A 13,212-nucleotide genomic window follows, 5' to 3' on the forward strand; every position below is an offset into this window, starting at 1 on the left:
CCCTGAGGGCTCTTTCCCAGGGGTTTCCATTGACTATTCCTTCAACAGCTGGAAGTTGGCTGTCCTACAATTCAAGGTCCTGCCTTTACTCTTTGCCTTACCCCTATCCCTCAGGACTGTGAAATCCACCAGGCGTGATCACTGCAGCCCTGGCTGCCTCTGATCTTGATGTCTCTGATCAGCAGCTTGCCTTGCTGACCAAGTACCGGTCCAGTATCACAGTCCATCTGGTAGGGCTGCCTATTACGTGGCCTAAGAATTTGTCCTTCCTAAAGAGTGCCCCCATTTCAGTCATTCAAGCCATTTGAGGACTTCTTTGCAAGAAAGCAATTCTATTCATCGTTTCTACTCTCACAGTAAGAGACGGTCACATGCAGACTTGCTAGCCGGTGGCTTTCTCAATGAGGAAATGGCCTCAAGCTGTGCCAAGGGGAGGTTTAGATTGAATATTAGCAGACATTTCTTCACCAAAGCATTTTCAAGCATTGGCACAGTCTGCCCTGGCAAGTGGTTGAGTCATCACTCCTGGAGGTATCTACAAGAGGCTCCTTAGGGACATGGTTTACTGGTGAACATGGCAGTGTTAGGTCAACAATTGGACTGATGGTCTCAAGGATCTTTTCCAAGCCAAATAGTTCCATGATTCTTCTCAGGTTAACTGAACAGTGGCTCGTTCACTCCTCGATGTACAATCGTCTTTGCTACATCAGCTTGTCCTCAGGACTTACCTTTTTATCGGCGCCTTGTGGAAAGGACGGCTGTAGCCCTCTGCATTTCCCAAGAGCAAAGCCTCTCCCCAGTAGCAGTTTTTGCTCACCAATTGCCCAGTTCCTGGGACTCCCCCAAATACTTCCCCAAAGTAGCATGGATGCTGTCTTTGCGCCATGCATCTGCTGAAACTCCAACACCTTTGGTGTCACAAACACTTTGTGCTTAAACACCTCATAGTCACCATCTGCATTTGAAGCTGTTGGGAGAGTTGGAAAGGTCACTCCCCCCCTCACTGCTTTGCAGAGGCCTTTGCACACCCAGGGCCCCTCTTAACGGTAGAGGCCATTTTCCTCTCACCTACATCTATCTGGGCCCTGGTGCAGCCAGAAGCTCAGTGCTCAGAACACCCATAGACACCTGACAGCAAGTCCCTGCTCCCCACAATATTCCTGAACTCATCCCCAAACTGCAGAAATGTACCTGCTCAACCTCACCTCAGCCAAGGGACAGAGCTTTCCCACAAACAACATCTCCACAAAGATGACTGTCTCCACACAAGGTGTTCAGGTGTTCTCTTTATTTCACTTTTACACAAGGGTATCCAGTTCACAACTTCATAACTGCAGCACAACACACAGTGAGGGTTTCCAAATATCCCGTGCTACACGGCCTTCATTCAAACAACCCTTTATTATATGCGGGGTGACCATCCTTCCTCAGAGGAACAGGCAAGACAATGCTCAAACACAGTTCACAGAGGAGAACGAGAAAGGGCAAAAAGGAGAAGGCAAATGCTCTAACACAAACCCACAAAATCCTATTGGGACAGCTTTCCACTCCCACCACAAAGCATCTGAATTCAAGAACAATGATGCAACCAACCTCAACCACCCTTTTCCAAGTTCATCTCGATTCTACCTTCAGACAAAGTCCTTAGAAGCAACTTGTGGAGTTTCCTTACAACGCTCCAAAGACAATGAACATGTTGTCACATCTCTGTGCAGTTACAGTCTATTCACAGGCAATTCCACTGTGTCAAAAGTCAAGCAAGCGGGGCAGAGGAACAGCTGGGCCAAACAGGGAACTCCGCGCGGAGCTCAAGAGGAAAACCAAAACAACTGTGGAATTAATCTCAGAGTACTAAAGGAGCTGGTGGATGTTATTGCAGGACCCCTCTTCATCAGCTACCAAAGGTCTTGGGAGTCTGGGGAGGTCCTCACTGACTGCAAGCTAGCCAATGTTCTTCCTGTTTACAAGAAGGGAGTGAGGAGAGGCCCAGGGAACTACAGACCTGTTAGTTTCACCTCAGCTCCTGGAAAAATCATGGAGAAGATCATACTGGGTACCTCTGAAAGGCATTTCAACAGCAATGCATCAGGCACAGTCACAGGAGTTCACCAAGGGAAACTCCTGTTTAACTAATTTGATATTCTTTTATAAGACCACCCACCTTGTGGATGAAGGGAAGTTGGTGGACGCAGTTTATTTGGATTTTAGTGAGGCTTTTGATACTGTCCCTCACAGTGTCTTAATGGAAACATTGTCCAGCCGTGAGATAAGCAGGTTCATGGTGAACTGGGTGAAGAACTGGCTGAAGGGCAGGGCTCAAGGGGTTGTAGTGAATGGGGAACATCTGGCTGGGGACCACTCACCAGCTGTGTTCCTCAGGGTTTAATTCTAGGGCCTGTTCTGTTCAATACATTTATCAATGGTCTGGATGCAGGAGTTGAAGGCACCATTAGCAACTTTGCTGACAATACCAAACTGGGAGGTGCTGTTGACTGTCTTGGGGGACAAGAGGCCTTGCAGAGGGATCTAGATAGATTGGAGCATTGAGGAATCATCAAGGATATGAAATGTAGCAAGTTCTAATGCTGGATTCTGCACCTGGGATGGAGTAATGCTGAGCACAATTACAGATTGGGAGAGCAGCTGCTCTCCAGAGGAGCCCTGCAGAAAGGGATCTGGGCGAATGCTTCAAATCTATGTGAGGGCAGGTTCAGTCTTGACATCAAGAGTTAGGACACCAAGACCTAGCCAGGAATTTACCTGGGCAATTTGTCCATGTTAATGTCTAACAAGTTGGCAAATTCTTGTCCCTTAGGCAAACTTTGCTCATTATAATATCATTATAACACCAAAACACACCTCCATCCCAAAAGCTACCCGCCTCCAGGCTGCAACCACCCCTCACTGAGCATGTGCCCTGAATTTCTTCTAGTCTACACCTTTAAATCGAAGTGAGGAAAACGTACACCAATCCTGACAAAGATATGCATGACCGGAGTCACTCAATCTGCACCGGAAATTATAAAAATGGCTTAAGAGAAGGCAGTGTTGGGGGAAGACCTCCATCGGAACGTCTGGGATAAGCCAACAGGCTGGACCTCTCTTCTCCTCCCTTACCTATTGGGTAAGAGCTCTGTGTGACGCACGCTCAGTTACTAACATCTTGCAGCTACTTAGAATTATGCCGGATCAGTTTTGTTTTCGCAGTCAGTACCTGTCACCGGCTGTCTCTGAATCTGTATCCTGTCACAAGCACATGTAATAAAATTTGTCACGTATAAATATAAGTTTCCGGAAACTTCAACAACTGCTACAGGGGATATAAGGGATTTGCCGGGTGCACTGCCTGTGAGGGTCCCTGAACAGGTCACACGAACACCCTCTGACTTAGCGGAATCTCCAGAGGGATTTGTCCCAGTGACGCTGTCAGCATAAGCCTGACAGACCGGCCAAATTGTAAATGGTTCAAGGTAACCTCCCTTCTCCTTAAATGGTGTGTGGCAGGTGGGTCAGGCACAAGGGCCTCGTCTTTCTTGGGAAACTGGTAGACTGGTCAAATTGAAAAGGGCTCAAGCTAGTCCCCCTCTCTATCCTCTATTGACCTAACATTGTGTCTAATCGTGACATCCATTCCCTTCCGTTCCATTCTGTTCCATTCCATGACATTCCATTCAATCCAAACAACATCTGTGCTGCTCTATTTCCGAGGCAATCCCAAGGACACAGCCCACCCATGCCCAGTACGGGCCCAAGGAAACCCTTGTCATTCATTTTGCCTCTCTCTCCTAGAGAAGGTGAGACTGCTGTACCCAAAGGGTCCAAATTCCCTTCTTGCCTGCTGAGCTGGAATTTTGCACATCACAATAATTAGATGTGAACAACTCCCTGCTTCACTGGGCAGCCCTACAGCAGCACATGGAAACACATGACAGCTGTACAGACAGACAGAGTGACCAGAAAGCAAAACACACAGAGCCCACACACCTGGGAGAAAGACATCCAGGACTCAGAGAAGAAAGAGCCCCGTGTGCACCACACTGTAACACAGTGCTCACAACTTCCGTGCTTTTCTGACCCAGGACGAGGGCTACGTGCATTTCAGCCAGGATGTGATTTCTCTGCCCGACCGTGCCATCGTGTTACATCACAGAAGAAGAGGTCCACGGTCTGGCCTCACAGCAACTGAGATAAGAGCTCAGCTGGGGGCCCTGGACCTAACCCCACCATCAAAGCATTTCAGAAACAGACTTAATAAACATGAAACATACTGTTACCAGACTGAGGGAGCCTTTACTTTCTTTTGGTTGCTTTTGGTTTTTTGGAGGGGGACACCACCATCCTTAGGAATTTGAGAGAAATCAGTGACACCCATGGCAAATGCAGATTTACTCACTGGCCCCCGTTGTAGCCCAGACCTCTTCCTATGCGAGGCAGGAAGGTGACTCCATACTAGTTAAAGGAGAGACTATTGAACTGCTCCGCAGAGAGCATCCCAGGGTTGTCTGGTGCCACGTCCTCCATTGCGGAGAAGGGATTTGGAGAAGTACTGAGACGACTCAATATGAGTTAGCTGCAGGAAGTCTCGTTTATTGCGCAGTTCTTATTGCTTATATAGACAGTATTTGCCAATAATCCTGAGACCACACCTTTTCCACACCATTATTGGATGATACATATGCTTGTCATATTTAACAGCTTATTTCAAACAGGTACCCGCCTAGCGAAGCTCTGCTCTAAGCAAACACTACTCCCTTATCATACTGCATAGTTTTCTTATCCTTAACTTCAAGGGCATTCAGCCCTTGAGGCCTAACTTTAGAGCTCCAGTCCTTATTTACACAGGATTTTCTTCGTGCAGTCTCTTCAAGGATCTGCACTCCGACAAATCCCCCTTTCTTTTCTTGCACGAAGAAAATCCTGTGCACGAGACTGTCAACCCCAGTTACTAGCATGTTGTTTTGGTACAGCCTTGCAAAAGCAGTTTCTAGCATACTACTTCCCTTTCCGAGGGCTTTACTATTTCCGCTATATCCAAGATTCCGCTGAGCAGGAGGGTGTCAGTCGGCAGGGTCATCGCAGAGAAGAGAGGCAGGCACGGCACCTTCAGGGCGTCCCCTGTTTATCCACACAGTGTGCTCTGCAGCCTCCTTCCGCTCCGCTCTGAGCCATCCCTTTTACACCCTCAGCAGAGTCTATGAAAAAGGTACTGACACGGCGTTGCCGCACGCGTGGCCAGTGCGTGCGACAAGGCTGCCCAGTATGTGCTCTGCTGGCCAACAGCGGATTTTGCAAATCGCAACATGTTGTTCAATAACAATCCTCCTAGCTTCTCTTTTCAAAGTTACGTGCTCACAACTAAGTCCAGTTAGTAATTCTTTGTCATTAATTTGGTACCAGTTAATTGTTTTCCTTCCAGTAGCTACGGGTGGAATTCACACACCTTCCGATCGGAGAAAAGACACAAAGCATATATACAAGCAACTTTCACACACGTAATATACCAAACAATAAGAAAACATGAAAACAGTTTACATATCAATATACAATCCTCTACCACAATTCTCCCCAAATGCTCTCCAAGCCATTGCAATTGTTCGTGGATGGACTCACCATGGTCACTTAGATTAAAACAACATGTTTGTGTAACGTGGTTGTTGCTGGCACTACCTGCAAATTTTGATCCTAATAAATTTAACTCTTGTGGGGAAATATACGGAAGACTGCCCCTTTTTTTTTTTTTTTTTTTTTTTTCTTTTTTTTCTTTTTTTCTTTTTTTTTTTTTTTTTTTTTTTTTTTTTTTTTTTTTTTTTTTCTTTTTTTTTTTTAGGTATTTGTTTTAATGTTAAATGAATTCATTCAATAACCACTTGTCCCATAGGTGAATGAGGGATACTGGTAGTGTGAGTCACTCCCCAATCCTGTAAGAAGGCACCCTACTGGATCACTGTCTGTCCCAATTTTCTTTGGTACTCCCATGGTTTTCTTCAGTGTGAGCAGTAGCAACAACAAAGGCAGAGAACATCTCAACAGTTACATGCACATATTTAGATCGATTAAACGATGGAATATAAGTAATATCAGATTGCCATAATTCATTGGCACATAAACCTGTTGGATTTACTCCTGCTGGAGTATTTGAAGGCACAATATGTTGACGGTCAGGGCAGGCACCTGCAATCTGCTGAGCCTGATCTGCTGTCTGACCTGACAGAGAGCATCATCTACCACCAATTGACAAACTGTAGGACTATTCATCATTCCTTGAAGCAGTACAATCCAATGATATTGTTGCGTGGGTCGTTCATTGTTAAGCACTGGAACTGAAAAGGCAAATCTAGGACAATTGTTAGGGTGCAAATAAATAAAAAAGTAAAAAGGTGCAATAACCCAATCTTTTAAATCAATCACCATCAAATGCTAACATTCTGGAATCATAGTAGGATTTGGTACACCCGGTTGTAATGCATCCATTGGTGAAATGATTGCATAATAGCTCTTAAATCTTTTAACATAAATCTCCATTTTCCTGATTTCTTTGGAATAACAAATATAGGAGTATTCTATGGGCTAGTGGAGGGAATTATATGTCCTAATTTGAGCTGTTCGTCGACTAATTTTTGAGCTCACTCCAGCCGCTCGCTTTTTAATGGCCACTGATTGACCCAGACCGGCTTGCCAGCTTGAGTCAGGGCTGGACATCAGTGACGTGCTAAAAATTTCAGGTTAGCCTCACATTCCAGTGATTCAACAAAGCCCGACCTCATAATGTATATGGGACATCAAAAACATATGGTTTCAAAATAGCTTGTTTGTTACCTGGGCCTACTGCTAACAAGGTCTGTGCACTCTGCTGTGGGATCTGTGTTCCACCTACTCTGATCACAGCTGCCAGGGCTTGTATCAGAGGCCGAGAGGGCGGCCAGTCAGGATTTTTCACTATAGATACATCAGCCCCTGTGTAAACTAGGCCAGAAAAGCCTTCCCATTAATGATTACTGTTAAAGGAGGCTGTGCAGCTGTGACTGACTGTGTCCAAAATTCTTTTGTGATAGCAGAGTGACCTTTATAGTTATATAGGCAGCTTTTATAGATTATTACTCTGGCCACGATGTGTCCACGCGGCCCTCACCCAGCTGTGATTGGGTACAAACAATAGTGCACGCACCTATTTTAATTTTTCTATTGGCTATGCCTAAAAAGGAGCTATTTTTTACTTGCTAAAGTAAACATCATTTTCTCACACACTCTATATCAACTTCCCAAACTCCCCATGTCAACTTCTCACACTCCCTGCACCAGCTGTTCACACTCCCTTTTCTTTCTCATCCTCTTTATCGGTGTTTCCCAACTTCAGAAAAGAGCACAGGCTTAAATCATCAAGGTCAAACCCCAACTGTAACTGTGTGTATGATGCCACAATTCCCCTTTTTTGTTTTTCTATGACCATTACTTGATGAACCGTACTCTGTACCGTTCGCTGGGAGCGTGACAATAGGCAGGGGGTGATTATTTCTATGCATAGAAGAACTACTAGCAATATAATGCCTGCTTTACTAAAGATTTTAACCATCCTGTCAATTAAGAGCATTGATAAAGCAGAAGCTGTAGCATTAGTTTGTTTTGCAAGCCAACAGCCCAACTTATTCAGTATAGTTAACACCTGTGCCACTCCAACTCCTGGTGCAAATATTGAAGCTGCAATGATTTTAGCTGGTTCCCAAAATTCTGCTCTGGAATTGCACTAGCTATCATAAGCATGCGTGCTGCAGCTATTCTGGGTGTGTCTATGACTTAGGTTCATGGTGGTGTTAGGGAAATACATTCTTAAAGTGCCTATAGTACATGGATCTCCCCTTATATGCAAAGGAATACCTTGCTAAGCTCTATTATAGCCCTGCAGAAGCAGTTACTAGCATTTTGGTGTTTTGTTTGTTTGTTTGCCTTTTTTTTTTTTTTTTTTTTTTTTTTTTTTTTTTTTTTTTTTTCCAGAATCAATTACCCTTGGGAGTACAAACAATCCTAATTTTGTGGTGGATGATCGTCCCAGCAATAGTGCACATAATCCTTGTGATATAAGACCAAAGACACCAGTAGGAATTAAATGCACCAACGTGTCGGTGATTACTGTTCACCAAAACATTTAGCTGCCAATATCTCTGCTTTATAGTGTTCCGAGCCCACATTGTGACACGCCTTTACTAAATCTGCAATCGTTTTTGCCCGCTTTCTGATAAGATCAAGAGCTTGTTGGCAGTCTGTGTTAGCATTTTCAATGGCTAACTGGAATATCAACACATCTGCAGTAGCCGGATTTTCTGTTTATCTCTGAACTGCCATTTGTAGCTGATCAAAGAAGAAAAAAAAAAAAAAAAATGCTCATAAGGTTCCTGTGCTCCCTGCCGAATGGAAGCAGAGGAAGCCTCCCCTGTCCCCAAAATCAGGGACACGTCTTAATGCTCTCTTAGCCAATTCAGTCAGTTGTTGGAAAGCCACTTGCTGTAACCCTGCCTGTGCCTGATTTTGACATGTGTGACATTTTATTCATCCGAAAATATTTAGCTCTCGATTTAAGAGATTTAACACCTATAACACTTTAGCTATTGTTTCATTGCGAGATTTCCCCATCATTCCTGTTTTGAAAGCATATTCTCCAAAGTACCATGTGCGTATTCTATGATCAGTTGCCCAGTAGGATTGTAAAGAATACCAGTAACATGCTCAATATCTTATGATGACAAAAATACATATGTCTGATACGAAGTGTATGCCAAAGTTCCTGCGAGCGTAAACCACGAAGATCAACACCATTCACTGGTGGCATGATCATATTTTGACAGGTACTACACAATTGTACGATTGAGCGGGCTTGCTCTGTTGTTATACCAAATTGTCACCTAATAGCATTAGCAGTCTGATGGTAGCAGTCATGCAAGATGTTTGCCTGCATGAGCGAGTTTGGTACCAGAGCTGCACTCGTGAGAGGCTCAGCTCACCTGCTCCCTTCTGCTATAGGCCCTGGCAGCGTGGTGTGCGCTCGCAGATGTACAATGGAATGTGCATGTTTACGGTTTTGCAACACTGATATTAACTGTTCAAATTGCTGGAACAGAAAAGGATTAGTTATTTCCCGCGATGCCGATCGAGACGATCCAAATTACGATGTGCTGTCTCGCGGTACAACCTGGGCCACAGGCAGCGGCCGGGCGGGGGGGCGGGGCCAAGCGGCCGCTCGCCAGGCGCGGCCGACGGGTGGGGGGGGCAGCAGCGGCGGGGGGTGGGGGGGGGGGGGGGGGGTGGTCAGCCCTCCCTCGCCTCAGCCGGGCGGGGGGGCAGGGTGGCGATGCCGACCCAGCGGCCCTGTGCCGGCCCCCCCCTTGTTGTTGCTGTTGTTGTTGTTGCCGCAGCTCCGGCCGCTCGCGCTCCGTAACCGCCGCCGCCCCCTCCCGCCGAGGGACCATCAGCCGCGAACGAACCGGCGCAGCGGGGCCCGCAGCGCGTCTCCGTCCCGTCCAGCCGCGGCTCGCTCCGCGCACGGGCGGCAGCGCCGAGGCAAACGCCGCCCGCGGCCCCGGCCGGCAGCAGCAGCGGCGTTCCCGGGGCGCCGCCGGGCGCGGTGGGCGGCGCGGCGCGGGGGTGCCGGTGTACCGACTTCGTTGGAAGAGGGGGGAAAGCAATAAGTCTGTCTTTCGTTCGGGGCCCTGGATCAAAAGATTCGATGATGACTTTTCCAGGCCAGCAGCATCCCCACAGGTGGCTGCACGCCAAAGTTTAACGTCTATAGTGTCCCAAGTCCTTGTCATGTATATATTTGAAGAGCTTGCCTCCGGTACATGGGCTGATACCCAAACCAGGAGTACCGGGAGTTTTATCAAGTCAGAACTGTTAATAGTGCTGGTTTCTCTAGCACTTTGTCAACACTTTAACTGCAGACTTATGTTCTGTTAAAGCCATGCTTTCCATTGTTCCCAGTCGCTTACCTCCTCCTGTTGAGGCAGTTGTCGCTTATTTTTTTTTTCTTCAGTCGCTTACTTCTTCTTTCCTTTGGTTCCTAATTCTTCGTGTTTCACGATAATATCATTTGCATACCCCCCTGCAATCAGGGAGGGCCAATATCTTTTTCCAAGTTTTAATCCACGCTTCTCTAAGAAGCTTCCCAACAACGACAATGCAACGTCCCGTTCCATCGTCTTACCGCGACAGTGGATCCTACAGATCTTCCGGCTTTCCCCTATAGGCCGCCTGTATGTAGATCTGCACGGCTTTCCCCGATGGGCCGCCTTAATGGATCCTGCGGATCGTCGGCTTTCCTGTATAGGCCGCCTGGGTAGATCCGCCCGGCTTTCCCCGATGGGCCGCCTGAGGTCGCCGTCCCTTCTCCGCTAAAATAACACTCGTTCAAAACAAGTAATAAATGTCCCGAGTGAAACGATGAGTCCAGCTCATTTTTTTCCCGTCCCTGTTCGGGCGCCATAATGCGGAGAAGGGATTTGGAGAAGTACTGAGACGACTCAATATGAGTTAGCTGCAGGAAGTCTCGTTTATTGCGCAGTTCTTATTGCTTATATAGACAGTATTTGCCAATAATCCTGAGACCACACCTTTTCCACACCATTATTGGATGATACATATGCTTGTCATATTTAACAGCTTATTTCAAACAGGTACCCGCCTAGCGAAGCTCTGCTCTAAGCAAACACTACTCCCTTATCATACTGCATAGTTTTCTTATCCTTAACTTCAAGGGCATTCAGCCCTTGAGGCCTAACTTTAGAGCTCCAGTCCTTATTTACACAGGATTTTCTTCGTGCAGTCTCTTCAAGGATCTGCACTCCGACACTCCATGACAATGGGGCCACGGGGGAAATCTTGTTCCTCCTCAGTGCCCCCACCCATGGCACAGTGCTGTGGGGGCAGGCTGGGGAGGATGGGCTTCAGGAACTTGAACTCGCTGTTGCCCGAGCCCGTCGTGAGGCTGATCTCATAGCAATAGGCGTGGGGCAGGGTCCCCACGGTGGCTGCATCAGCCAGGCTGCTCTGCAAGTTGTCAGCGCTGTAAAGCACGTGTCCACCCTTCAGCTCCTTCCTCTTGCACACCTTGCGAGTCACGAAGGCTGCTGTGAAGATGAGGAAGACAAGGGAGATGAAGACCAAGGAAATGATTAAATAGGTTGTCAGGGAGCCATCCTCATCCTCCGTGGCCAGGCTGCTGTGTGGTAGGTGCATGTCTGAGAAGTCATGGAGCAGGAGTGCGGTCAGGGCCGCGGTGGCCGACAGCGGTGGCTGCCCGTTGTCTCGCACCAGGACGACGAGCTTCTGCTTCACGGCGTCTCTCTCCGTCACCGGCCTCCTCAGCCGCACCTCCCCACTTTGGGCACCCACCGCAAACAGCCCAGGCTCCGTGGCCCTCAGTAGCTGGTACGAGAGCCACGAGTTCTGTCCTGAGTCGGCGTCAATGGCCACCACTTTGGTGACAAGGTACCCCGCCTCAGCCGACATGGGCACCAGCTCGCTGGACGGTGGGCTGCTGTCCTGGGCTGGGTGCAGCACCAGCGGCGCATTGTCATTTTCATCCACCACGACAAGGCGGACGGTGACATTGGCACTGAGGGGAGGTGACCCCGCATCGGAGGCGCTCACCAGGACCTCGATCTGCCTCACCTGCTCGTAGTCCAGAGGCCGCAGCACAAACACCTGCCCGTTCTCAGAGTTCACCGAGATGCAGGAGCAGGGAGGCTGCTCTGCAGGCTGGGCTGGTGCCAGGGAATACGTCACCTTGGCATTGGGACCCAGGTCAGCATCTGCGGCACTTACGGCTCCAACGAGCACCGTAGGGACATTGTTCTCACGCACGTACAGGGTGTACGATGTCTGGTTGAAGACAGGAGCATTGTCGTTGACATCGGAAATATCCACTGTGAAGGTGTGGGTGCTGGTTAGAGGAGGGGACCCCGCGTCTGATGCTATGACAGTCAAGTGGTACTGAGCAATCTCCTCCCGGTCCAGCGTGCTCACGGTCACCAGCTCATAGTAATTTTTATAGGCCAGTCGCAGGGAGAATGACAGCTGGTCCTCAAGGGAGCAGGAGATCCTCCCGTTGGTACCTGCATCCCGGTCCCTGACAGTAAAGAGGGCGACCACTGTCCCGGGTAACGCGTTCTCAGGGAGGGGGCTGCTGAAGGAACTGACCACCAGCTCTGGTGCATTGTCATTCACATCCACCACCTCCACCAACACCTTGCAGATTGCTGAGAGGCCCCCACCATCTGTGGTCCTCACACTGAGCTCGTATTTATCTGCTTCCTCAAAGTCCAGGGGCTTTGTGAGTTTAATTTCACCGCTCATTGGGTCAATTGCAAATGTCGAGTGGCTCTGGCCCAATGCTTGGATGAACTGATAGGAGATGTCCCCATTAACTCCCGCATCTCGATCGGTTGCCACCACGCTGAGAACCACAGAGCCCTCTGGGGCATTTTCCAAAACCTGTCCAACATACAGCTCCTGTGTAAAGATCGGAGCATTGTCATTTGCATCAAGAATGACAATGTGGATTTGGGTGGTCCCACTCCTGGGTGGAGAGCCCCCGTCCACCGCAATGAGACTGAAATCCACCTCTGCCTGCTCCTCTCTGTCTAATTGCTTTTCCAACACCAGTTCCACATACTCCTTGCCCTTAACCCGACTCCCAAAGGAGACACTAAAGTACTCATTGTCGGGAGCGATGCTGTATGCCTGGATGCTGTTGCTGCCGACATCCAGGTCCCGAGCCCCCTCCAGCGGGAAACGCGAGCCCAGCCCACTCGTTTGCGGGATTCTAAAGGTGACTCGTTCCTCCGGGAAAAGGGGCGAATGGTCATTGATGTCCTCCAGGGCCACCTCGAGCCGGAAGAACTGCAGGGGTTTTGCCAGCAGCAGCTCGAAGGGGAGCGTGCACGTCGCGGCCCGCCCGCACAGCTCCTCCCGGTCCAGCCTCTCGGCCACGACGAGGCGGCCGGTGCCGCGCTCCAAGCGAAAGTGCTGCCGGCCGTCCTCCGAGGCCAGGCGGGCGCGGCGAGCCGACAGCTGCGCCGGGGCCAGCCCCAAGTCCTCCGCCACGTTGGCGACCACGGAGCCGCTCGGCCCCTCCTCGGCTACGGAGTAGCGGATGGGCTCGCAGCGAGCGTGCGGCAGGCAGAGCAAAGCAGAGAGACAAAGCACTTGCCTTGCGATCGCCAT

The 13,212-nt window shown here is 48.9% G+C and overlaps 1 protein-coding gene across 1 annotated transcript; it reads right to left on the reverse strand.

Annotated features, from left to right (window-relative positions):
- Positions 1 to 10,815: 10,815 nt before the first annotated feature.
- Positions 10,816 to 13,212, reverse strand: LOC147527680 (protocadherin beta-15-like). The gene has a single exon (XM_086621857.1). It carries the CDS (start codon positions 13,210 to 13,212, stop codon positions 10,816 to 10,818), a length of 2,397 nt encoding a protein of 798 aa, XP_086477983.1.

This window comes from Tauraco erythrolophus, chromosome 16 (assembly GCF_009769465.1).
Source record: "Tauraco erythrolophus isolate bTauEry1 chromosome 16, bTauEry1.pri, whole genome shotgun sequence".
NCBI lineage: Eukaryota > Metazoa > Chordata > Aves > Musophagiformes > Musophagidae > Tauraco > Tauraco erythrolophus.